Consider the following 27,912-nt stretch of genomic DNA (forward strand, 5'->3'; position numbering starts at 1 on the left):
GACTAAAAACCAAGACTCGACGCGACTATTCTATGAACCTGTACTTTTTGGCATCACCATGCACCGGATTATAAAAGGTTGCTTGTTTGATTCCCTTTGAGTAAATTCAGCAGCTAATGCTACTCACCATATTCTGTGTTTAGCTAGCCGGTGATGGAGACTGGCAGCTAGCTAGCTGACGTGACTTTTCTGTCAGGCTAGCATTTGATACACACTGTACATCGATACTGCTTAAAGGAGTAGTTATTCTATCATAGCATCTTATTACACGAAATCATGGACTGTTAGTTTGTGTGTAACAAAGGCGCAAACAGCTAACACAGGTAGCTAGCCGGCAAACTACAATCGGCAAGCTCATCAGCTGACGTTAGCTCGCTACGCTAGTGGCCACTAGCTTCATCTGCCTCGCCAACTGTCACCGGAGAACATCTTACTGTCTGAGGGAGGTTGGAAACAGCGGAGCCACTTTTATATCTGAGTGGAGCCACCCAATACTTGGTTCAGATATTTATTTTTGAGTTGTCTGGTGACCGTAGCTTTGTCAAAACGGCGGCCTTAACGAACTGCAACGTTACTGGATACTATTGTCAGAGAGCAACCACCCCCCGGACACTCTCAGCATGCACCATCCGGACTCTGCAGGAGACTCTGGCAGTGTCAGGAAGATGGCGCACCCGGCAGCCTTTCCTAGAAGAGGGAGCAACACGGGCAACGGGAGTGGCTCCGCGGTGTCAACACCGGCTAACTTGGTGGTCAACAACAGCCACGTCCCGGTGGATGATTATCAAACCTCTAATTTCATTCAACCCCAACCTCCGGCCGGTTCGTCCTCCCCGGGTCCCCAGCATCCTCTTCCCCTTAGCCTGAATCTGCCCCAGCCCGCACAGTCGACTGTTGGAGCTCAGATGAAAAAGAAGAGTGGCTTTCAGATTACTAGTGTGACTCCAGCACAGATATCTGTGAGCACCAACAACAGTATTGCAGAGGACACAGAGAGCTATGATGACCTGGATGAATCCCACACAGAGGACCTGTCCTCCTCAGAAATCCTGGATGTGTCCCTCTCTAGAGCCAACGACATAGCAGGAGCAGAGAGGAGCTCTTCTGAGGAGACGCTGAATAACTTCCATGAGGCAGAGACCCCTGGAGCTATCTCCCCCAATCAGCCATCACACCTCCACTCCCTCAATCAGGCTCCCCATCATGGAGGGACCATGGTGAATGGCACTGTGAACCACCACCACCATCAACATCCGGCGCATCATCATCCTCACCAAGTCCAGGTTCACCCTGTCTCCTCTGGGCCTGGGGGTGCCCCATCTGCCCTCATTTCTGGAGCTCTACCTTGTGTCACCCAGAAAATGCCTTCTAATGTGGGGGTCCCCCAAGAGAATATTGCCCCAGCTGGGCCTCCAAGTATTGCTGCTCAGCCTCTGGGGGCCGTGGCCCCAGGATCTGTCCCTGGAATGCACAGCTCTGCAACGGGCAGTACTGTTAACACAGTTAATCCCCAGACCAGCAATGTTAGTAATGTGACTGTGTTGAGCTCTGCCAACGTGCCTGTGAGGGGGGGGATCAGCACCAGTGCTAACAGTGGCAGTGGTGGCTTCCCTCCCAGTGTGATAAGCAGCAGTCGAGGGAGCGGAGTCGGGGGCAACCTTATTACCAACCCGAATGTTAACATGATCCAGCAACACCAAACCATCAGCGCCAGCGTCACTATGAGTGCCGCTGCAGCCAGTGCCTCTGGGGTGATGGGACTCTCCAGTGGGCCCCAGGGAAGAATTGGATCTCCTTTGCCTCACCCTGGGGGTGCCCCTGTCCCAGCCATGGCCGCAGCCCCTGCACCCTCTACTCTGTCCCAGCCTGCCCCAGCTCCAGCCCCTGCAGCGGCCACCACCAGCTCTCGCTTCAGGGTGGTGAAGCTGGATTCCAACTCTGAGCCCTTCAAGAAGGGCCGATGGACATGCACTGAGTACTATGACAAGGACCAGCCAGCCTCTGCACCCAGCTCCTCTGCATCTGAAGCCGCATGTCCCAGCATGCGTCACTTTGTGCCTGAGAGCTTTGCTGGGGCTTCAGAGAGGGAGAGCACCAGTGGTAGTTCTGTGAGTAGCAGCGTCAGTACATTGAGCCATTACACAGAGAGTGTGGGCAGTGGAGAGGCTGGGGGACCATCAGTACCACAGCAGACCCAGGATTATGCCTCTCCCCCTCAGTGCTTCCAAGCACTCCTCCCTAGTGGCCTAAGCATGGGAGTCTCCCATGCGCAACTTCATATGCACCCCCAGGATCTAACCCATGCAAACCTGAAGACCACTATGGCCCCCTCTGCTCCCACCAGCATTCATCAGCCTCCTCCCATGTCAGGCCACCAGACCACCATTGGGCATCCTACTGCTATTGTGCCCCAGCAGCAGCTCACCTATGCCCAGGCAGTCGCTACTGAACCCCCAGGTTCCACCCAGGGTCGAGTGGGGGTTCAACAGCAGCAGCAGATGGGCTATGCGTCCCTGCCCCCCCAGCAGCCACCTGCTGTACCCCAGGCTGCCCCAGTGCAGGTCAGGCCTCCTGAGTATGCCCAGCCTCACCCAGGCCTCCCGCAGCCCGGGACACCTCAGTTTCTGTCCCACCAGGCTGGATCGGCTGCCCTGGGGCCAGGGAGTGGAGCATGCCAGATCATTGGAAGCCCACAGCAGCTCCAGGCACCGCCACAGCAGCAGATGACCACCTCCACTATGGTCACTCAGATGGGCCAGCAGCCTCAGAGCCACCTTGTTCCTCTGGATCGCCAGCAGCCGCAGTCGCTTCAAACCCACACTCAGAACATGGGCCTTGGCACCCAGCTGTCCAGTACACTAGTTCACCCTAGCCAAGTGGCTGCGTCAAGTGTGCCTCCTTCCAACCCTCAGAGTGACCCCCAGCCCCAAGCCCATAATGGGGGGAATAGTGTTAGGGTGCCACCCCAGTCGGTTGCCCAGGTCCAGCTTCCCCGTGTCAGCTTGTCCCAGGAGTTCAGCAGTGCCCAGGCCCAGGCGCACGCTGCCCAGGCCAGTGCTCTGTATGCCAGCCTGCCTACCTTCACCAGCCCTCAGCTGGACGCCGCCCAGCGCCTGCTCCTCCAGCACCAGTCGGCCCTGCTGGGGCTGCCCAAGCTGTCCGGAGGGCAGGAGGCTGAGGCCAATGCCTTCGCTGCCGCCAGTGCCTTAACCGCTTCAGCTGGCCTCCTTAAGACTGTGGATGGAGAGGAGGACGGGTAAGAGATCACATTTTCTTATCTTTTGTTTATGTTCACTTGATCGGTTGATTGATTTGACTGGGGAGGTGAGGGCGATGCTGCAGCTGAATTCCTGAGATTTTAATAGTTTCAACACAGCCATGGTCCTCACTATTCCCTTACAATATCAGGTTTTTGAGTTGTAGTATTCAACCTGCAGTCTTGATGCACTTTCACACATGCACTATAAACTTGAAGGCCTTAGTGTTTGTTGCAGTGATTTAGTAACTTGGCATATCTGTAAAACTCTGAGAGGGCGCTGTTACGTTTCTCAGAGCTTTGCTTACGTTCTGCTTCGCGAGCAGTTTACTGCTGTACCGCAATCAGAAGTACAAACAGTGGCCTTTCCAAGTGAGCACACTCTGTAGGGGAGAAGTCGGGGATCAGAAGGTCACTGACTGACGGATGTTTCCCTACGAAGTGGCTGTTGAGCTCTCAGTCGGTGTGAGGCTGGTTGATTCAGCTGGCTTCTGTGGCAGCTGTGAGGGAAGAGAAGTGTGTTATTGTTGTCCCAGGCAGATAGCTAGCAGACAGTGGCCAGGCTGACCCAGTGTGTCTGGCCTCAGTGGGACACAGTGCAGGGCTCAGCTGGATGTGACGCCTCGTGTCTTTATCAGAGTAGGGATGCATGATATTGGATCCAATATGCTGATATTTCCCAACTCTTTTGACCAATTACAAGAGCTAATTTCAGAGAACATCACATCTCTCCTATAGTAGAATTAACACAGTGACATTATAATGTATTATGCCTACTCTTATCGTGATGGCCCACTGGCAGATGCAGATTTATTTATGTAACATTTTCTTTCAAACAAAACTGTAAGATTCATCCTACTTAAACAGGCTTGGATGATGCTCTTCCTGTGATAATCCTGACAATATTCAGCACAACCAGGGCAAATTTGTTCTCTATTTCACAAGTTGCAAAACGAAATAACGCGTAGATCATTTGGGCATAATTAAAACATCACATCGGCGAAATGTTCGTTTCGGGCTGATGCCGATATTAAATTTTAAAGCCTTTATCGGCCGATACTGATGATGATGTGCTGATATCATGGTGCATCCCTAATCGAGAGGCTGCAGTGACTCGGCATTTAGCCTCGCAGTCTACCTCCCTGTCTGCCTGAAGCCCCTCCCCTCTGCTCTGTCTCTACCTCCCTGTCTGCCTGAAGCCCCTCTGCTGCTCTGTCTGCTTCCCAGCCTGCTACACTTTCTGCTGCGCACACAGTAGGGCTGTCCAAAATAGAGATGAAACAATATGAAAATTTCATAGCACGATTACAGTGACCAAAATTATCACGGTTATCAGTATTATCACGGTATTGTTAAAATGTGCTGAAAATATGAAAAAAATACTAATACACTTACAGAAATCATTTCAACAAGTTTTATATTGAAAACTCGGACCAACAAAGATTGATTGATACACTCACGGAAATCATTTTTCCAAGGCTGCTCGTCTGCATTTGTCAACTTTGGTTGATAATGGACAGTATTTACCATGTTTTTCAAAGCACGGTAATCACGGTATCACGGTTTTAATGATAATGAAAATTTGAAAGGGTACGGTTATCGTAAGGAATTTTATCATGGTTAGCATTAAAACCAGTTATCGTTTCATCCCTAGTCCCAAACGATTTTCTTCTCGATTAATCTAACAAATATATTTTCGCTTGGTCGATTAATCTAACGATTATTTTTTATTTATACTGAACCTCAAAATTCAAAAGGATTGCTGACAGATTAATGTTTACACTGGAGTGATATGCAGTTAAGATACTTCACTTTCACTACCAGTTGGGAATAACAAATCCATGTGATAGACGGAGCCAACCTCCACTTTCACTACCTAACGTTAGCGGCTTCCGCTATCCGACAACAATATGACTTCCGGTTGGATTTCCCCAGAAATAAAAGCCCTTCTACACAAGTCTGATGCACACAGAAGCATTGAAAACTTTCATTTTGAAATCTGATATTGGAACGGAGCTATCTTGTGTATTAATTATCTTTTCTTCACTTAATTTCGACGCACGTTTTCTGCTGGGCACACAGCTCGCCTCGCTCTATACGATCTCAGCACATTTGTTGTAAACAGGGTGTAACGTTCGGTTGTATGAACATTTAATGAGACAGAATGAAAGCAGGTGGGAGCAATAGCAATGGAATAAACCGTTTCCCATCTCACAGATGACACCACACATTACGACCACCAGTATTTAATTGTTTTACAATCTGCCTACTAGATTGTTTTCACAGCAGCCATTTTGACGTATCAAATCAAGGTAAACAGAGGTGTAACCAATATCATTAATGATGGTTCCATTTAGGGCTGCACAATATATCGTTTCAGCATCGTCATCGCAATGTGTGCATGCACAATAGTCACATCGCAGGACGGGCAATGTCAAGTAATAAGGCAAATTAACTCAAACACGTCAGGTTATAACCTTTTTGCTGGTTGATACTCAGCACTTAGCACACTAGCATCCTGCCAATCACTGTGGCTGCAGCTAAGAACACTTGCTACTATGTCACCCACGCACTTTACCCACTACCTTCTGAAAGTGGCAAGGCTATAAAGTCATTGGGTGAAAATTCCTGTATTTTTTCATATCGCAATAATAATCGCAGAAACTAAATATTTTGCAATGTCAGTTTTTTCCAATATCGTGCAGCCCTAGTTCCATTCCATTTAGGTGTTCCAATGCCAGGGGCAGGGCCCTCATTAATGTTATTGGTTACAACTGTTTACCCTGCTTTGACCGTCAAAATTGCTGCTGTGAAAAGGGTCTATTAAGCAAGGTGAAGAATCACTCCCTCATGTTTTGGATCAACTCATGAGGAACAGTTGACAATTTCCTTGTTGACATGAAAAGTATTGCACATGCACAGAAGTACTTCTTCCTTGCCTGAAAGCCATTGATTTACTAAGTGGTCTCCCTCTCTCTCTTTCTCTCTCCCTCTCTCACTCTCCTCCTCTCTCTCTTGCTCCCCCTATCTCTCCCTCTCTCTCTTTCTCCCCTCTCACTCTCTCTCTCCCACTCTCTCTCTCTCTCCCTCCCTCTCTCCCCCACTCTCTCCCTCTCTCTCTTGCTCCCCCTATCTCTCCCTCTCTCTCTCTCCCACTCTCTCTCTCTCTCCCTCCCTCTCTCCCCCACTCTCTCCCTCCCTGCCCTGGGATAATGCTTAATTCTATGAACCAGAGGAAAATCCTATGGAATGTCTTCCCCTTAATAACTTTTCAGTATTTTAATCACTTTCTAGCAGCAGAGTAGCTAAAGCATTTCAGTCACTCTTATAAACTTAAGCCTATTTTCCCTGACTTCTGAATTCCTTTTTTTAAGAATCTTTTTTTTTTAAATAAGCTTACAATATGATGAGCAGCATGCCTGATTTATGATAAATGGGTGAGTAGGAGAAACCAAGATACGTTGTCCTTTTTGACAATTGGACTGTTTTCATTAGCTACTACAACGTGGAAGGTATTAATGAGCTGCTAGTTCTAATGATAGCAGCTTTGCTTCAGTGAAGTTAAATCAGGCCTGCCTGTCTCCATGGACCACTTGGTCGAGGGATCCACTGTTGTCACATGACTGCATACTCTAAGGAATGTCTAATCTCTGGGGGATCATGTGAATTATTGTCTTTGATGATAAAATGCAGCATTTGAGTGAAGCCAAAGCTCTTGGTCTTGACGCAAATGAGAAGATTGTCTCAGGGTGCTTTCACATTAGGGACCGGCGTTTCCGAGCACACTTGACCCCACTCTGACCCCATAGTCCGGTTCCTTTGATTATGGGCCCTTCAAGTGAGGTCGTGTTTAAAGTGAATACGACATAAGTCCGATTGAACGACCCCCTCATGTGGTATTCAGTATTCATGTTATGTGGAAATTTTCTGAAAGCTTCAAGTTCATGACTTGTGACGTGTCTTGTGACGTTTTCAGAAAATGGCAGATGCCATGGACGTGGATGGAAAGTAAATATATTGTCATTTGAGCCGTATAGAGCTTCTCAGTTCTCATAGTCATTTAATATTTCTGAGCAACATGTTGATATTCTCAACAGTCTAATCTTTTTTCCTCTGTCATTATGCCTGTGCATTTCCTGCATCAACGTAGTTAGCCGCTCGCTAGCTAGCGTTAACTAAATTGTTATCCTCAGTGGCTCCTAGTCAACTGTGCATGCTCACGACGTGACCAAGTGAATGCCAAGCATGTCGTTTACACGACTTCCGGTCTCATAAACACAAGTTCATGACTTTCAGGAAGTAAAGTGTTCAAAATACATACTACAGCATGCGCTGGGACGCGTCATCAGTGATGTTAGCTGGGGTCGTAAGGTGTTTCGACTTTCGGGTCTGTCAACATCATACACCCTCGCCCAGTAGACCCAGCCAAGGCCGATTAAGACCCCGACCCGCGTCCCGGAAGCAGCCGCTCACGGATCAGCCTTCCTACTCTGTCTGCAACGTTGCCCGCGGAAGGGCTGATCGCGCCCAATCCGCTGCAATAGAGTTAGTGCTACACCGCAGTATTGAAAGACCATTCGGTGCATGGAGGCTCTAAGGCCCTATGGGTTACTCCCGGCCGCGCTCCTCCTTCGTCTCACCAGACCCTCCCTGGGGAAAAGGCAATCCTACCATGGGCAGAGAGGATGCCTCAAGAAGGCCTGTGCGCTGCACGTCATTCGCCTGCGCCGAGCACCTCGCTCTAGCCTGAAGGACCCCAGGCGATCTTTACACAGATTTTCAGGAGGCTAATCCGTAGCGTTTGTGGATTTCTCCCTCACGAGAGAGCCAGGCTGGGGTGCTAAGGTATGAGGGCCCTGGCACTGGAACAGCTAAATGGAATGGAACAATCATTAATGGTATCAGTTACACCTGGTTTACTTCCTGCTTTACCACCTCAAAATGGTTGCTCTGAAAAGGGTCTATAGCCTAGTTCCTCATTGCGCGGCTCACAAAGCTTTAGTTGGCGGCTCTAAGAAATTGCAAAAACTTTTTTTTTTTTTAAGATTTCTTTTTAAGATCTCCCCCCCCCCTGCTCTCCCCAAAATTTCAATAAACCTTTATGGCATATTATTACAATACAACAATACTGGTGTTGATAGTAACAGAAGGTGCCAAATCATTCAAAACAATAAGCATTTTGCTTTTAGGAGTATTGTGCCAGCGTGCAGCGCTGTTCCAAAACATGTCAACGTATCGTTGCCTGGGAAACGCACATCCCATAATACAACTGTTCGCATCGCATCCCATAATAGTATGATGATACTTGGGATGCCATTGCGAACATAGATGTGAACAGGTTAGCTAAAACTTCAGCGTCGCCAGCGACGGCCCCCACCGTTGCGGTCGGGGTACGTTTCGAAATCCCTCCACGCCTGAAAGATTTTCTAGGGGAAACTTGTGTGTGTGTGTAAAACAATTAAACACAAAAAATGGTAGGCAGATGTGCTTGGTTGGGGTGGCTTTTGGTGTTTTGCGGTAAAAGTGGCTCTCCTATTGACTTTGTCCTGCCAGTGCGGCTCTCATCGAAGAAATAGTGAGGATCACTGGTCTATAGGAGGGCCTTATCTCACATCTTTACACAGAGCACCACGTACACCAAGAAACTGCTTCTGATCTGTTTTCAAATTTTGCCTAAAGACAAGCCAGTAAAAAGGAGGTGCTTTCTCTCTGCTCAGACCCAACCGGTTCATCTTGTAAAAATGCACCTGGTACAGTAAATCTCCTAGGTAATATATAAGCCTACCTAGTGCTGGAAAATTGCCTGCATTTTAAAATCAATGATATCTAGCTCTCCAGGTATGCACAAGACACGTACCATCATTTTCTAGCCAAGTCACCTGTGTGTAATAGGGTGTTACTGAAACAAAATGCAGATGTTATCATTATATAGATATATACCTTTACTGTATTAAAATTTGAAGACTGATCACGTTAGCCAAATGTCCAGCAACCTGGATTAAAAAAATATCCTTAATCACCTAAAAAGTACTGTAGGACCAAGTTAGTTGAGATACAGTATGTTACACATAACATGACTGATGTCTCTGATGGCAGCTGTCTATGTCCAATGTCCTTATGATCACAGCCCATAGAGGCTTGACTAGGGCTTGTAAAGGGTGTTGGGCTGTTCATTTTCTATCATTTGTATCCAGGGTTCGAAAAAGGCTGAAGCTGACCTCTGAAAAGGGCAACGTAACAAGACAATTTTCTACAGGAGTAGCGAACTGAACCTACACATTATGTGCCCTGTAATACCTGGAAAAAACAGTTGACCAATTTTCCAGTCATGGAAAACCCATGGAAAATGAGAGAAATAGTCAAATGTCCTGCAAAATAATGTCCTGGAAAAAATATTTCAACATTCTCCTATTTTCCTTTAGCTGAGAATGAACTCCTAGGCTATATCAGAGCTCGCCAAAACGGATAACATGTTCAGGATCATATTACCGTTCAAAAGGTAGTTTATGGATGAGAGTATTCTGAATAGGCTCCTCTCGGTTATGTTGTGGAAACCCTGTGAACACACCCCAAAATCACGTCACATGGTAACACATGCAAGTTGCAGTTGAAGTATGTCAATAAGGTTCAATTGTTGAGTGTCTAATGGATGAAATAATATAATCATGATCCCATAGGCATTCAGGAATTCAGCTAAACTAATCAAGTAAACTAAACAGGGGTTACCTTTTTCCAGGCTTTGTCTGAGGGGAGGCCCACAGTCCCAGACCTTGAAAACTAGGGCTGTGAATCTTCACTGGCCTCATGATTCGATTCGATTACGATTCATCTGTCTTCGATTCGATTCCACGATGCATCACGATGCATCTTGATACAGCTCAAAGTATTGCAGCTCCAAGTATCAAATCCTCAATTTTCTATATTATTACTGCACATAGTTACTTTTTCATCAATTAATACAAGCAGTCAGATAAATATCAAGTCCCTTTTTTACTTAGAAAGTGCTTTAAAATCATCTGAATGTCAACAGAAATTTAAACATAAACGATTCAACGATTCATCTGCCTTCGATTCGATTCACACGTCTGCATTGCAGTGCATCGATTAAACGATGAATTTTTACACCCCTATTGAAAACCCCTGAGCTAGATCTTTACTGAAAATGTCCCGGAAAAGTCCAGGAAAATGATCTCTAGAAAAGAGTGGGACCCGTGCGCTCCCTTATGCATTTTATTCCTGATGAAGGTTTCAAATAACGTCAACATTTGAATGATGATAGGCTATATGTCTCTTGAGCCAGTGCACATTGCAGGGCCTATTATTGCTGAGTGAAAGAACACTGTTTTGTTGGATTATATTTACAACCCATAGGCTTCCGGACACTGGCTTCTGTGCTTGCAAACCTTGCTCTCTGTTCCTCTCACTCGGCACAATGGACGGTTTCTGCACAATAAGCTCTGTCATTTGTATTTGTTTCCACTTTGCAGTAAGCTTGGCTTGTAGTCGTAGAACAGCCCCGACACCAACTTGCTTGTATCTTTCTAATGCTACATTTGGCCCATGTGTGTTATCTGATCTGATATCAGAATGCGAAGGTTGAAGATTCTTACAGGTAATGAATGTAAACCAGATGCGTTACGGCTGCGATGCGGATCCGGTAAAACTGCCGGATCGACTCTCCCATGTTCACTGATGGGAGATACATGCGGTTCAGAACAATTACGCACCCGTTCTATTTTTGTGGGATCCCGCATCCGTCTGACAGATTACATGAGTGTGGGTCTGTTCGCAGCCGTACCGGAGCCGTACCACATCAGGCGGTGTACATTAGCCCTTATAGTCTTTTGGGCTGTAGGCTAATGGGAAAGCTCAGATGGTATAAGGTAGCTATTTACATGTAGTTAATTTCCCCTCTTTTTATTTGACTATGACCAAGCTGTAGCTGTACAGTTGTTTATTCAGTCACCACAGTTCTACAGGTTTGTGAAGAAAGAAAGTGTTTGAGAAAGGAGAACAAGTATGTGTGCAGTGTACCCATAGTCAGAAAATACCTGCTTTTGGCATTGGAAGAGGAGGTGAGTGATTAAGACCTGCCAACAAAAAAGGTCAACGATGATGACCTCTGCAGTTTGTGTTTTTGTCCATGAAACCTTGACTTTAAATTCACTTTTTTAGTGCGGGCAGTGCTAATATGTTGGGTGTTTTTGTCTTTGTGTACTGATTGTATACAGTAGGAGCCAGTCCCTCTCATAATAGCTCATTGGTTGTTTGTCCGGTAGGAATGTGTGTGCTGTGGCTGTGCAGGCCGTGTGCCACATCACTGGTTGTATAGAGAGCCAAAGTCATGCCCATTTCGGGTTTAGGCACCAAAACTTAAAAACATTGCGGATAAAATAAAACACTTTTTGTTTTTAAAGCCCCAATCAGTAAGATTTTTGATATTTTTTACTGTAATATAAGAGCTTTTTAGTCAGAGGACATGGTAGGTTGACTTGTAATAGGGAGACTCTCGACTTTATTTATCCCACACCGCCCTCCATTGACCAGCCCTGGGACTAAGCAAGTTTTCTGCCATGTCCCGTGTCAATAAAAAAAGAAAAAGAAAAGGATGCGCGCATGCGCTGTACAGCGGAAGCGCTGTCTTCATGAAAACAAGGAAGTAACTCGATTCGGATTTGCTACGAAAATGATGTTTCACGGAACTATGGATTATTATTTCATCACGTGGTGAGTACCCGATGTCACAACATGTACATAGAGCTTTCTGGCGCTGTGTTTTGTTGACTTTGAACGGCGATATCTTTATCGATACTATTGCACCCAGAGGGCGCAGTTTCTCCAATAGCAAAACTTGGAAAACTTACTGAATGGGGCTTTAAGGTTTTTGGCAATTTTTTTATAAGCATTTTACTAAATCAAGATGGAAAAAAGAATGGCGGATGAGATCTCTTGGTGTGTATGCCTAAACGAGAAGTGGGTGTGACTTTGGCTCTATTGTTTCTCTGGGCTGCTCTGTGCTTCCTGTCGCCATGCTGTCTTCATGTGTGGGATGACCCTGCCTGCCTTCATCAATGAGTGTGAGAGGAGGGCAGAGGGGGAGAGAGGTTTTGCTGTGTGCACTCAGGCTGGGGGATATGTATGTGTGGTGGGCTCAGGCTCGGGGATATGTGTGTGTGGTGGGCTCAGGCTCGGGGATATGTATGTGTGGTGGGCTCAGGCTGGGGGATATGTGTGTGTGGTGGGCTCAGGCTGGGGGATATGTGTGTGGTGGGCTCAGGCTGGGGGATATGTGTGTGGTGGGCTCAGGCTGGGGGATATGTGTGTGGTGGGCTCAGGCTGGGGGATATGTGTGTGGTGGGCTCAGGCTGGGGGATATGTGTGTGTGGTGGGCTCAGGCTGGGGGATATGTGTGTGTGGTGGGCTCAGGCTCGGGGATATGTGTGTGTGGTGGGCTCAGGCTGGGGGATATGTGTGTGGTGGGCTCAGGCTCGGGGATATATGTGTGTGTGGTGGGCTCAGGCTCGGGGATATGTGTGTGTGGTGGGCTCAGGCTGGGGGATATGTGTGTGTGGTGGGCTCAGGCTGGGGGATATGTGTGTGGTGGGCTCAGGCTCGGGGATATGTGTGTGTGGTGGGCTCAGGCTGGGGGATATGTGTGTGTGGTGGGCTCAGGCTGGGGGATATGTGTGTGGTGGGCTCAGGCTCGGGGATATGTGTGTGTGGTGGGCTCAGGCTGGGGGATATGTGTGTGGTGGGCTCAGGCTGGGGGATATGTGTGTGGTGGGCTCAGGCTGGGGGATATCTGTGTGTGGTGGGCTCAGGCTGGGGGATATGTGTGTGTGGTGGGCTCAGGCTGGGGGATAATGTATCTGCGTGTGGTGGGCTCAGGCTGGGGGATATGTGTGTGTGGTGGGCTTCTGCTGATTAACTGCTAGGCTTTCAAGGCCATTAATGGAGAAATGCCCCTGTGCTCTATCACACTGCAGTTAATTGTTCTGTTAGAGCAGAGGTTCTCAAATGTTTTTCAGCAAAGGACCCCTTACAAGATAGAAAATACACCGGGGACCGCCTCATTCTGATTTTGAGCTAAGCTTAATTGGTTCCATGGTAACATGCTTGACTTTTAAATTGATTCGATTCGATATTAGAATGTAATCCATGAACCCTTTTAGATTTAAGCATAATTTTTTTCCCGTTGAACTATAAAGCTTTTGCAAAAAAAAAGTTATTTTTATTTTCCTGAAAACTTTTCGCGGACCCCCTTGCAAAGTGCCACGGACCCCCATTTGAGAACCACTGTGTTGACTATCAGACAGTGGACAGCCAGGCTGCTGCAGCAGGCCAACACTGGCAGAAACAGAGCAGGCTTCACTCATAACACAGCTAGTTCATTCATAGAAACAAACATGTCATCACATTGGGTTGAAAATAGGAAAGTGTGTAATTTCTTCTTTATCAACATTTATTTTTGTCACAGCCTCTCAGCGCCTCCGTGCATTTGTCGCCCGGCTTATCCCGATAGTGTCGCGTTACTTTGCCTGTCTAAGCATGTGATTGGCCCGACGGTCCAAGCACTGCCCAGCCAGCCAGAGGCTATCTCACAAAGCTACACTGTGCATGACCAATACATGACCTGCCCTCAGCCGCGCCGTGAGAGAGAGAGCCGGGAGGAGGGAGAGAAAAACACAAACAAAAGCATTTGAATGCTGATTTGTACGTGGATGTGCCATCACGATGGTGTGATGTTGAGGGCTCAGTGGTCGATGCATGCCGACTATCAGCGTCCATCGGCCCAACCATACGTGCCAGCGTCCATCGGCCCAACCATACGTGCCAGCGTCCATCGGCCCAACCATACGTGCCAGCGTCCATCAGCCCAACCATACGTGCCAGCGTCCATCAGCCCAACCATACGTGCCAGCGTCCATCGGCCCAACCATACGTGCCAGCGTCCATCGGCCCAACCATACGTGCCAGCGTCCATCGGCCCAACCATACGTGCCACCCAACCATACGTGCCAAATCCAAAACAGATTTGAGGGAGTGACCCAACCAAACCCTATATATATATATATATATATATATATATATATATATATATATATATATATATATATATACATATACTGTATATATATAATATCACCAGCACAGACTTAGGATGAAAAGAGGCATTTATAGAGGCTTTCTAACCCCGACGTCGAGAAGCTATGAACCCTTCTTCTCAAGTATGTGGCTTTGAAATGTTTCTGTGACACTTGTAAATACGTGCGTATCACTGATTTAGACAGCTTGGGAGCCAAAGTCGCAGGCAAGTCCATATACGAAGACGGGACTCTTTCTAGGGTAGCATAGTCTACACGGAAAGAGGAGAAACGGGGCTAGTGTGAGATCCCATCACAACATGGTCTGCAGTTGAGTGTTCACAGTTGAGTATTGTTTGTCAGTAGGCTGCTGCACCAAGGCTGATCACTTTCATATCACATTTCATGTAACTGCTGCCACCATGGCTGGGTGAATTTAGAGGAAACCCTCATCTCTGCTCTGAGTTCTGTCGACATGGTTTGGAATTGGCTAGAGCTAGAACATAGAGCTGTGCCACCACCCGCTATGGAGATGTTGTACAATAAATAACAAATATTGAAATTAAACTTGAAGAATGCCACAGACCCAGTTTGACTGGTGGTAGGCTGGTAGCAGGCAGCCAGAGTTTATTTTGTACTTGGAGTTTAGTGCTGGTTTTTATGACCCGTGTTCTTGGTTGGGAGGCTTTGCTGTTTGAGCAGAGTTACCTGTTCTACTTCTTCTTTAACAAGCTCTTTTTTATTTCAGTTGAGATGTAGGCTTACCAGATAAGATGTCATCAACTGGTTGGATGCAGAATGGCATCAGTCAAACTTTCCCTGAGGGAGTTGGAAGTAATCTGCAACATGACCCACACCTACTGTATGTGTAGGCTGTAAGTATTCACATCTCTGAAGGAACATAATTTGGCCAAGGGATGGATAAGATACAGTTTGTTTGTTTGATTGATTACTGTACATGTCTAGTGTATAATTGATCATTAGGTTGTCGATGGGAAATGCTTAACTTGAAGTAAATATAACAATATATATGAATATAACAATTTGGTTTTTTCTGTCATCAACAACCTGGGTTTGAGTGAAGAGGTGCTGTTTTTAGGCTTTTCCACCCTGGCAAGAAGAATACTGGCGTGTTTTTTACGGTTGCATATAAAGATACCGGATTTGATCATAAAATATCCAAATATATCTGTATTTGTACTGGCCTTCAAAACCTCTACTGAGGGTTGGCATCACTGAATGTTGCATCTTTTATTGTATGAATATATGAGGCTGGCTTTACACGTTCTTTCCCCCACGCAACTACTTGTAGGTTGCAAATTGTATGGAATATATTTTCCTTGCAACTTGACAGTTACACAAAGCAAAAATAATCAAGTCTCATTGCAACATGGTAGTTTATTGAACTAAAACAAGCTAGCTAGCTACTAGTCATATTGTTTTCTTGTTTTCTTGCTAGATGATATATCAAGTGGGAAGTGTCATGTAACTGCATCTTTGTATCTTCTTTCATATTGTTTTCTAGCTGGATAATATCAATTTAGATATGTAATGTTATTGGGTTTTCTTCTGGTGCATTAATAGCCTACCTATTGGCATGTTGGAGGAAAAAACAAGCTAAAAACATAATCTCACACTATTCAAGGAGCTTGATTCAATGTGGCTCCGGTGAGTGCATTTTCCCACAACAGACACCAAACATTAGCAAATTGTTCAAACAACATGATGTTAATGTTAACCAAGCTAGCGGCAGTAGCCACCGGCTAACTTCCATTTAAACAAACTTTGCCTAGCTCATGTTTGTTTGTTGACATGGCTCAGCTGCTTGACAAAATGAAAAACTTGAGCATTACCAACGTTGCATGAAGTCTATAAGGATAACGTAATCTTCTGCATCCAAAATACCTTCTGTTTTATGATTTTGTTCATTTTTGTGATAATTTTTGTCGAGTTGAAATCAATCAATTGGAATCAGGAGAAATGATGCCGTATCAACGGTAGTTTAGCTCACGTTCATCTGTTGACATGGCTCAACTGTTTGACATCATCATCAGACACGTTACCAGAGTTTTTATTGGCTGTTGCGTGAAACTAGTTTCACAAAGTTGAGAGTTTTACAACTGTTGCAGCTGAGTTTCAGACAAAATTTCAAGTGGGTTGCAGAAGACTTTACACCATTGCAAATCAATTGCAACTTAGCTTCACCTAAGTTTCACCAACTAAGGTTGTGTGCAAGTTTCACCGTGTAAAGCCAGCCTAAGGACTTGTGCACGGCACACCGATGAAGTCACCTCCAGTTGTTTGTCACAGGGCTGACATCATGGTGGGCGTCTCCATCCCTGGAGGCTGGTGATGTCAGCAGGCTTGGCTCTTCTTATCCCGCCCGCTCTCTACCTCTCCTCCTTCCTTTTCTTCTCCTTTTTAAAAATCAGAGGTCAGACAGCAGGACAAACAGCTTCAGCACCACTGAAATCTGAGAAGCCAATGGAAATGCCAGCTGGCCCTGGCCCTGTCTCTCTATCACCTTCTCTGTCCTCAGTTGAACCCGCTGGACTGGGTGAGAGAGGCGGTCACTCACTGGCTGCCCTCTGACAGGCTGGATTCGAGACTGATTTACTAAGTAGTCCTGCTAGAGGCCTATTGTTTACAATCATGTATAGGTCTCTAACTCATGGTTCTCCCTATGTGAAATCTTCTTCTGGTTTCCCCGTTTTATACCACTTTCAATCTAATTGATTGAGCTATACAGTAGAACAAGTAACACTATTATTATATTATTAGACTTTATGCAGCCTTTTGATTAATAATTTTCTTGTACTCTCCCTTTTAACATGTTTATAATTCTCCACCTTTTGATATTGCACAAATTGCACATTTTCATTCTGTCTCAGTAAGTTCAGTTGTTTAAAAAAATTACTGAGTTGACTTTAATTTTAATATTAATGGTAAAATTGTAATATTGACACATGAATGCAGGGCGCAAAATCAGGGATGCATTAGCGTTCGAGGTAGACAAATGTTTGTGTATATGTGTGTTTGTGTGTATACATATATATATATATATATATATATATATATATATGTATATACAGTATATAATGTATATACATACACACACACACACACACACACACACACACACAAACATATACACAAACACACATATATATACCTATTTATGTATGTATGTATGCATGTGTGTATATATATAATTTCAAATCATATCGATTGCATGATATGACTGAAATTCTATTCGAATATTGAAATTTGCTCTGACAGTCTTACTAGTACCGCTGCTTTTTTGCACACCCTGGTAATGTTGCAATCCAGAGAATTCTAACCTTGCGAGGCAGCTGGATTTGCGTGAGATCATGAGATTACGATCACATGGCAAATCCATCTTGCCAGGCTCCAATCTATTGGTTTGAATCTGAACCACCAGTGGTTTGCACCAATCAGTGACCTACGAGGCAGCTACGGGCGGGCTTTAGGTGTGACGCCAGCGAGAGCGAGCCCATGAGACCTGATCGACAGATGGTTCATCCAATCACCTGCCAGTTTTTTTTTTAAGTGCCTGCCCTTTGTAATGGTTTCCCAAGCAACTCGTTCCCAGATGGTTATGTGAAAACAAACCATCCGGCAGTGTCAGGTTACCAGAATCTAGCTAGGCCTATTATATACAGCTGTGTTGTGTCCACAGTGTCACATTGTTCTTGTTGCTCAGTCAGTAGTGGCAAAGTGTTTCTCTAAAAGTAAACAGCATTTGTTTTTGTTATGCTGCTGACCCCTCCCCCCATCCATCCCCACCACATAGACCAAGCCAGAGAGCACCAGAACACAGTACAGCAGCAACACTGTGTGTGTGTCTGTGTGTGTGTGTGTGTGTGTGTGTGTGTGTGTGTGTGTGATGTCTGTCTCACTGCACCCTGCTGAATATTGAGCATACCTATTGAAGCCCAGGCAGCACGAGCCGAGCACGGAATGGATGAATGGCGGCACAGTGAAACTGAACACGGAGGCTGGCAGCCGGGCTGCAAAGTAACTGTCTGTGTTGGTGAAATAGAGGTTGATATACAATGATACAATTGCAAATCAGTCACATGTAGGGCTGGGCAATATAGCGATATTATATAAAGATCGTGATATGAGACTAGATATCGTCTTAGATTTTGGGTCTTGTAATATCGCGATGTGGCATAACTTAAGTGTTGTCTTAAAGGCTGCATTACAGTTAAGTGCACTTTTCTAGCTGTTCTATCATTTGCCTTTACCCACTTAGTCATTATATCCACATTACTGATAATTATTTATCAAACATCTCATTGTGTAAATATTTTGCGAAAGCCAATAGTCAGTGAAAGAAACCCTGCCTTAGCATATTATTGTGATCACCACGGCTGGACTGTAATGTATTCTTACCGGTGCAATGGCCGGCGGGCCGCTGCGAAGTGGGCCGGTCAGGTTGGTGAAAAAGTATGTATTATGTATTTGATTGGGCCGGTAGCGGCCCAATCAACATTATCTGTGCTGTTTACAACAAGCTCTGTGGCCATTAGTATCTGTTTCTGGGTGTACGAGCCATACCTGAAGGCACCATGAGGGGCTCACCCACTCTTTACCGTGCAGAGCGAAGTAGACGCTCAATGGATTTTACGTGCAGATAGCGCGACTACGCTTCCTCAAAGTGCGGATGGCGTGACCGCAGTCCATTCAGTCGTCAATAATGAATGATTCTGGTCTCTGGAGTGGCCCTCTAACCAATCAACGTTGGTCCACTCGTTTGAGGTAAGTGTGGCAGCTATTTGAATTTGACCAAGCGATAGGATTCTGGGCTGGCTTGTAGCCTTGACGCGGTACACGCCAAACTCTATTAGAAAATGTGGCAATTTAACACACTGCCTTCCTTGATATCGGCAATCACACCTACCTGGTAGAAAACTACCTAAAAGCCTTCACAAATTCGTAGAGCCTGCTGGTAAATTCGGCGTACATATGATCGACCAAGCACTACATAATTTCAACAAAATGACAACTTTTAGGATTGGTGCACACTGCTAGGTAATCGATGAGTGAGCTAGCTAACGTAACGTTATTCATGGTGGTAGCCAGGTGGGTTAAACGGCAACAACGACGTTATGATTTTCACGTTTTTATAACGTTTAGATTAATATCTAAACTGTGCTTATTAGAGTAACTTATAAACAATATTTCATTTCCAATGACTTGCTTGCTTGCTCCATCAAACACAGGCATGGAATGAGTTGAGTTGTAACAGACTATGGGGAAAGATACATCAGACATATGGGAAATGTTTGTGTGGCTATATTATGTCCAAAGTAATCTACTCTATATTTTTTGGTTTTGAGTATCTAAGTTTTAGTTTAGTTTTGTAGTTTCACCTATAACAATACTGATTCCTAGTGGTAGGGAGGGACGCCAACATGACAACAATCAATACACTTGTATTTGCGTTAAAAAAAAATCAGTGTTATGTTTAGTACTGTACTTATGTCTATTTAATAAGTAAACGTTGAGTTCTCACTGGGCACGTTTATTCAATGCTGCAACATCATTATGCCTAAAACCCCTAGACCGGGTCATAACATGTGGCTTTATAAGTAAATCCCCAACCCATGCGAGTGCGAGCGAGAAAAATTGGGCCGATTCGAAATTGTGGGCCTGTCTGACACATGGCAGGTAGCTTTTTTGGTCCCAGTCCAGCCCTGGTGATCACAGTATGGATGTAACGATAACCGGTTTGAATGATAACTGTGATAAAATTCCTTACGATAACCGTACCGTTTCAAATGTTCATTGTCATTAAAACCGTGTTACCATGATTACAGTGCTTTGAAAAACATGGTAAATACTGTCCATCTATCATCAACCAAAGTTGGCAACCGTCTCCCAGATGCAGATGTGCAGCCTTTGAGAAATGATTTCAGTGAGTGTATCAATCCTTTTTGGGTCTGAGTTTTCAATATAAATCTTGGTGAAATGATTTGTATTAGTACTTTTTGATCATTTTCAACACATTTTAACAAACCGTGATAATACGATAACCGTGATCATTTTGGTCACGATAATCGTGATGTGAAATTTTCATACCGTTCCATATGTAGATCACAGTCTTGTTTTAATAGAAGTGTTTGTGACATCTCACTTTCAACTGAACATTTAGCCCACTTTGTAGAAAATACAGAGATGTATATCACCATTCAGCCTAAAAATACAGAGATATGATTTTTGGTCCATATTGCCCAGCCCTAGTTGTACTGTTCAGTAACTTGCAAATAGTATTTAATCAATTAACGACTGTTAAGCGAATAAATAGGCTGTGTGTGGGCGAGACAAGATCATAGATGGATGTTATTACTCCTTGGCAACCGCTTGACAACAGCTTAGTCCCGCCCGTTGGGCTGTTTATTGACGCTGATCGGCTAATCGTTAGTCCCCCCTCAGCCTGATGGGTTATTCATGTGTTCAACCGAGGAAATCACTGATACATGTCGCTCAGTAGAGTGGGCGGATCCAAAGGTCTGGACACAGGCAAAAAAACAACACCTCAAGCCAGCGTATTTGTGGTTTGCTTGTTTGTTTTTGTTTTCCCCTCCGAAATTGAGGATTGAGGATTTATTTTTAAATCTGCCATTTCCATCGACCTTCAAAATGTGCATCAAAATACGTTGCTGCCTGGAAGCATGGCTCATGTCTGTCTCTCTCTTCCTTATTCGTCTGCTTTGATCCAAGATGTGCCGCTGATTTCATTTGGCTGCCCCGGTCTTCTTTGTGATGGTTTATTTTCATGTCAATAAATGGATTGGTTCTCTTCAGTGTTGTGGGAATGGGAAAGCTAATGGCTGTAATGGATGATAATAGCTTGTGTCTTTACTCTGCCTTTCATCTGTGAGAAAACAGCCCCCTACACGTACGCACGCACGCACGCACGCACACACACACACACACACACACACACACACACACACACACACACACACACACACACACACACACACACACACACACACACACACACACACACACACACACACAGAGTGATGATTGTCTAGCTTTGTCCAAAACCCTTAGCTGCTGCTGTGTGTTTATTTTTGTGTTTAGGGATGGATTGATATGAAAATGTTGTCCGGTACAGATAACCAATATAATTTTGTTTTTATGGTCGATAACCGATATTTACAGATATCCACGCCACATATGCTACGCCGCCACCATGTCAGGTAATGCCGCATTTGAAGTTACAAATGGCAGAAACCCACTGAGTACGACGCTTGTTGTTCACCCTGACCCGTCGAAATTTGACACCTCCTAATACTCTATGCAGGAAAAAACCCTGATCAGGTTCTCATTCTCTTACATTTGTTACAATGTTATTCACCTACTGTCACTCAACATATTAGTGCACTGCATATAGTGTGTTAGCATGGAGCAGATATGGATCATTCAGTCCAAGTCTCAAGTAAGTCCAATTTTATTTTTTTCTTGGGCAAGTCACATTATTATCAGATCTCTGCATCAGACTAGATCATCATGGCCAAGAGTCATCCCTTTCAGATTGAAAAATGTCACATGCAAGACAAACTGTGTTCGCATTTGAAGCAGAGATGGGGACTTGGGCTCAAGTCACACTTAAGTCGCACACACAGTGACTTGAGACTTGACTCGGTCAGGACTCGAGATTTGCGACTCATGAACAATCTTTATTTTATTACGGAAATGTCTACTAATAAGAGGAGGGTGTAACGGTAACAACAAGTGCTTCTCCTTGTTCTACATGAGAAGATTGACTGTTGCCATAGCGAGGAGCTTGACTGAGTCATCCAATCATGATTGACTGTTGCCATAGCGAGGAGCTCGGCTGAGTCATCCAATCATGACAATGCCATCCCTAGTGTGCGCTCACATACCGGATAACGTTACAATACAGACACTTGACAATGCTGAATATGTAACTATTTAATTACGGTAACTGATGAAAACAAGTCATAAGAGTCGTCATGTCTCAAATCAAGTCATGAGTCCAAGACTTCCAAGTCAAGTCTCAAGTAATTTATTTTTTGTCAAGTCACAAGTCATCAAAACAGCAATCTGGGAACCCAGAGTCTATTTTTAATTGAAAAAATAGACTGGGAGAGCCCTACCTTTTTCCCCATCTTCCTGTACAGCACGCCTCTCCTGCCACCGTCACTTCCTTTTCCGCCTCCGTGCTCCACAGTTTACAGTCTAAATAGCAACTTGCGCCGTGACTTTCCAGTAATTTTCCACTGTTGTTGTAAGACGAGTTGACGTCTTCTATGCAGTTGACGTTATTTGTGAATAGTCGAAACAGACGCGGAAAGAGAAGTGACGGTGGCTTTTCCATCACTTCCGCTTTCCTTTTCCGTGTCTGTTTCGGCTATTCACTAATAATGTTAAAACTGCATAGAAGACATCTCGTCTTACAACAACAGTGGAAAATTACTGGAAAGTCGTGGCGCAAGTTGCTATTTAGACTGTAAACAGTGGAGCACGGACGCAGAAAAGGAAGTGACGGTGGCAGGAGAGGCGTGCTGTAGAGGAAGCCGGGGAAAAAGGTAGGGCTCTCCCAGAGTCTATTTTTCAAATAAAAATAGACTCTGGGTTCCCAGATTGTCAAAGCAGTAACTCAAGTCCACTTGAGTCCAAGTCACAATGACTCAAGTCCACATGTCTGGCATGGAGCACTAGGGACACGTGGGTGATTTTGATGGCTACTTTCTCATCATTCATTGGGAACCTGACCAACTGAACAATCCCCCCCCCCCCCCAAAAAAAGAGTTTGAATAGAGGCCTGTAAAGATAAATATTGTATGCAGCCTGTATGCTTTGGGTCATACATGGGCAACATACGGCCCACGGGCCATATGCGGCCCGCGGGCGCCCCCTCTGTGGCCCGCAATGGAATTGGATTTTTTTTTTTTTTTTTTTTTTTTTTACAGTGCACCTGAACGCAACATGCAAGATACCCGCTGAATAAGTGTCCAAATGTTCATGTCATTCTGGCCAATACTCTTCTGTTATAGCATTTCAGTCTGGAATATGGAATATCTTTCAATAATATTTATGACTAAAAGGCTAAAGGTAATCTCATGTGTAAGAAATGACTGTTCTACATTGAAGTAGAAATTTAAATAATTAACTTGTTGGTTTTGGATTTACTGTATTTAGCTTCAAGAGTGCATTTTTGTTCTTGTGTGACCCTCAACACAGGCTTTGAGAATCCCGGGCCACTTACTGATACTTACTGTATGCTTAAATTAACCCACTCATATTCTGGTTTATTTCAAGAAAAACATTTCGGCTAGTGGATATTCTAATTGGCTGGTAACTTTAAAATCTAGCAGCCATATTGGCAGGTGGTGAAAAAAGTTAATTTCAAGCCCTGCAGGGAGAGCAGGTGGTGACATAGGAGTGAGTGAGAAAAGGATCAAATATTGGTGGTTAAGACTGAATAATGACATCACAACTGTTAATTTAAAATGAGTTATTCCTCTAAACCTGGCTTCAAATGCCCAAAATTTTTCGCGCTGGCGCCGTTCAGCCCTCAGCAAAACCTGGTAGCGAGGACATTTTTTTGTGGCCCTCTCTATCATCAAAGTTGCCCATCCATGGGTTATGGCATGACAATATTTGTTCGGCCCCCGGCAACAATCTGGGTTTCTCATGTGGCCCCCCATGAAAAATAGTTGCCCACCCCTGCTTTGGGTGCTTAGGGAGTTGACCAGATCAGTGGTTTTGAAACGGTCACTCACTGCCATCAGTGCCATGCCAATGTTAGTTTGGAACCTCTGTTATAGATCATGTTGCAACTAGGGATGCACCGATATGAAAATTTTGGCCGATGCCGATAACCGATATTAACATTGCTGCTATGGCCGATAACCGATATTTACCGATGTCGATATGATCTGTATAAAACCACATTTTTATGATCATCACATTTTGTACATACTGAAAAACACATGTTAACACTGAATTTGAAATAGTTATGCATTTCTTTATTTGCAAAGCCTTTGGAAAAGCCCATAAATCATAGATTTACTGCATTATTTCATATCAATGTGAAGAATTTGGCTGATAATGATAACCGATATTAACATTGCAACATCTGACCGATACCGATATGACCGATATGTTAAAAAATGACCAACATCGGCCGATACCGATATGATTGCCGATATATCGTGCATCCCTAGTTGCAACTAATGTACAGACGGGTGACATGGGGGGGGGGGGGGGGGGGGGCATTTTGCTGGCATGGTTTGGGTCAACTTGTCCCCTGTGGCCCCAACACCTTACTACACTTTATTTATGTTGGTTTTTCCTGTAATTTAATTTGTCACCCGTCTGTATGTTGCATGTTACTATAGTATAATGTATCTGATTCTAAAGTGTTCAGCCAAACGTTGCTTTTATTTGTAGGCGTTAGTGGGCTGGGCTGGCACTGACTGTAGTTCCCCCAAGCATGCTGGCAATGTGCTGAATCACTGCCGGCATTCTTTTAACCAGCACACTGTCCTGTCAGCTCGAGGAATGTCTCTCTCTCTCTCTGTCTCTCTCTCTCTCTCTCTCTCTCTCTCTGTCTCTCTCTCTCTCTCTCTCTCTCTCTGTCTCTCTCTCTCTCTCTGTCTGTCTCTCTCTCTCTCACTCACTCACACACACACACACACACACACACACACACACGCACAAATACAGAGAGAGAGAGACACACACACAAATACAGAGAGAGAGAATGCAGTGGAGGATGACTTTGCTATCACTCTATGCCCGTCTCTCTCATCCCCTCTTTCTCCCTTTCATATCAATATAATGCCCTCCTCCTGGATGTATGCATATGTTACGGTAAGAAAATGCTAAAATTTTGATATAAAAAAAGGGCAAAATACCCACGCTGACACCCAGAGGGCGCTCCATCAGAATGTGCTCCTTCCTTGGCTTAATCCTGGAGTTGTGCTGCGATCCTCAGGCTGTCTTTGTGTGAACTTCAGGATGTGTAGGAGAACATGGAACATTCATTAACATTAGATCCTGACCAATCCTGTTTCCTGCTATTATTGCTTGTTTGTGAGTCGGATCCGGATCCACTCCAAAATGTAATGGGTTCTTCCTTGGCCCGTGCTACACCCTTCCACCAGGTTTCATGAAAATGTGCCCAGTAGTTTTTCAGTAATCCTGCTAACAGACAGATAAACGACACCGAAAACATCACCTCCTCGGCGGAGGTGAAATTGGGCAGCATGGGTGGTTTAGGGTTAAGTGTATTTTTAAACTTTTATTGACTAACGTTTTGACGCAAGGTGCATCTTCATCAGAGCCATAAAGAACAATGAACATTCTTCTTATTAAATAACCTGCTGGGCTGCTTGGGTGGAAGCGTGCCTAACCTCATCCTGCAAGTGGATTTTTGACACTATGGGCTGTGTATGAAAACGCAAGGAATTGATCTATAGGTAGCATTTCTAGGTAAGAAGTTGTGCTTTTTAAGTTTTAGGCTGTCTGAAACAGGTAGAATACAAGGATAACCTATAACACCATGCGACCCTGCTAACCAACGAAGAACAACAAAACTTGCCCCAAAATTTCCTTTGAATGGCTGCACCCAAAAGCTCTTGCTAGAGGAGAAAGTGACACAACGTTCGCTAAAATAACAGAACATCTATCACTTTATTTTTATTTTAAAATAGTCAATAACATCAAACATCACTTAATTTTAGTGTGGCGAGTTGTTTGTACACTGTCAGTCACTTTTGATCTGACTGGATTCTGGACACTACTAGCTAGGAGCCCGGGAGCCTGACTCATGTTTTGCTCTGGCTGTCCGCATTTGTCTGGCGATGTCAGGCTATTAGCTAGGCAGGTCGAGCTAAAGCTTGACTTCAACGTGAACCTCGAGTTAACATATTCGAACGTCAGCTCTCTCCCTCTCTCTCTCCCTCTCTCTCTGTCTCTCTCTCACACACACAGTTTCTCCATTTCGTGAGATTTTCTAAATGCAGGATGTCAGGGGAAAATGGCACCTGGCGAACCCCCACCCCCGCTACCTCATTAAGCAGGTAGCTGACGGCTTGACTTACCTCCGGCTAGGAGGAGGCTCCGCGGGAGCGCGCATGAGCCACGAAAATCTGTTCACCCATGAGCCCCATGCAGATGGCCTCTAGATAACTCCTGAATTCCAAACATGTGTGAAAGCAGCTTTAGAGAGCTAGGTGATGGGCAGCTTCTGTGCATTTCAGACAGAGTATCATTTCTTGTTTTCTTAGCTTGATGAAGTGGGACAGAGCTTACTTTGTACCATTCTGCTGTGGCTGTGAGGATCTGTGTCTTGTCCCACTGGCTTTGATATCCATTCACTCTCACTTTGTTTCTTCTCTGTGGCTGAATGAGGAAGGCCGGGGGAGGGAGGGACCTTTCTTTTCTTTTTGTTTTAGGGATGGCGAAAATGTTTTTTCCGCTGACCGACAATCGAGCCTTGTTAACCAATCATTAACTGTTAACCGACAAGATTACAATGTATTATTTTTAGCTGTAACGTTAGTCCTGACACATGACGTTGTTTCTCTGCTCTCTGTGTTGTGGTTATTGCTCCACATAACGTACACACACACGCGCGCGCGCGCACGTTGAGAAAAACAACTTCACGTTTTGAGAGTCACTTGTTTGGTTTTGGGGCTGGAAACCATCAGCTGCACCTGGCAACACTCTGTATTTCTGTCAGCAGCTCCTCAGCAGCCGCTCTGTCAAACACAGGTGGGGAAAGTGATTTATTTTTAAACTGTTTAACTAATACAGTACAATACATCTGTCAAGATGATTGTCAGTTAGCGGTTAAATGGCTAACTGTTGATGTCTGTGTGAGACTCCCCCTGTATAAATAAAAAGGTAAACTGTTGACATCCCTATTTTGTTTTGTTTTGACCTCTAATAATGTATCCAGTTGCTTCTCTACTAGCATTATTAGCTTACATAGATAGAACACAGAGACACTTGGCTTTGCATCATCTTTGTCCTGCTGTTTAGGCACGATGAATGATGGCATCGACCTCTGAGCATTCTACATCAGACCATCGTGATGTCCATCTGTGGGCTGTGTGAGTGCAAATGTGGCATTTTTATTTATTAATGGATAGTAATTACTAATTACCACCAAGGACCTCACCAACATCCGCCACAAACCCCACTACCTCCTCCTGAACTCAGCTGATCGCCCCCCCCACTCATATCTAATTTAATGCCTGTTTAATTGGACTGTCAATTCATGTAAATTCACTGCTTATTTAATGCCTATTTAAAGTCGAGCTAAACCCAAGAATTACTTTTCTTTTCTTTTAGTTCAAATACCTGGGTATGCAGTGCACCTATTTAATAATGTATGCAAAACAAATCACAACAATCTAATTTCTTTAGTTTTTCACACTTTTTCACATCAAAAGTTCGTTTTTCAAGATTTCATTGATAACAGTAATTTACAGTTTGCTGACGTCACCCAGTACTATCAAATTTCTACCCCATTTCAACCAATCATATCACGACATG

The 27,912-nt window shown here is 44.7% G+C and overlaps 1 protein-coding gene across 1 annotated transcript in view; it reads left to right on the forward strand.

The window, feature by feature from the left end:
* Window positions 1-489: 489 nt before the first annotated feature.
* tsc22d1 (TSC22 domain family, member 1) overlaps window positions 490-27,912 on the forward strand; it is a 66,957-nt gene continuing 39,534 nt past the window's right edge. The window contains exon 1 of the mRNA XM_083638606.1: window positions 490-3,256. Coding sequence (XP_083494732.1) covers window positions 621-3,256 — 2,636 coding nt within the window. The 5' untranslated portion in view covers window positions 490-620. The remainder of the gene's footprint in view (window positions 3,257-27,912) is intronic.

This window comes from Poromitra crassiceps (genome assembly GCF_964638095.1).
Source record: "Poromitra crassiceps genome assembly, chromosome: 6".
In the NCBI taxonomy this organism is placed as follows: Eukaryota; Metazoa; Chordata; class Actinopteri; order Beryciformes; family Melamphaidae; genus Poromitra; species Poromitra crassiceps.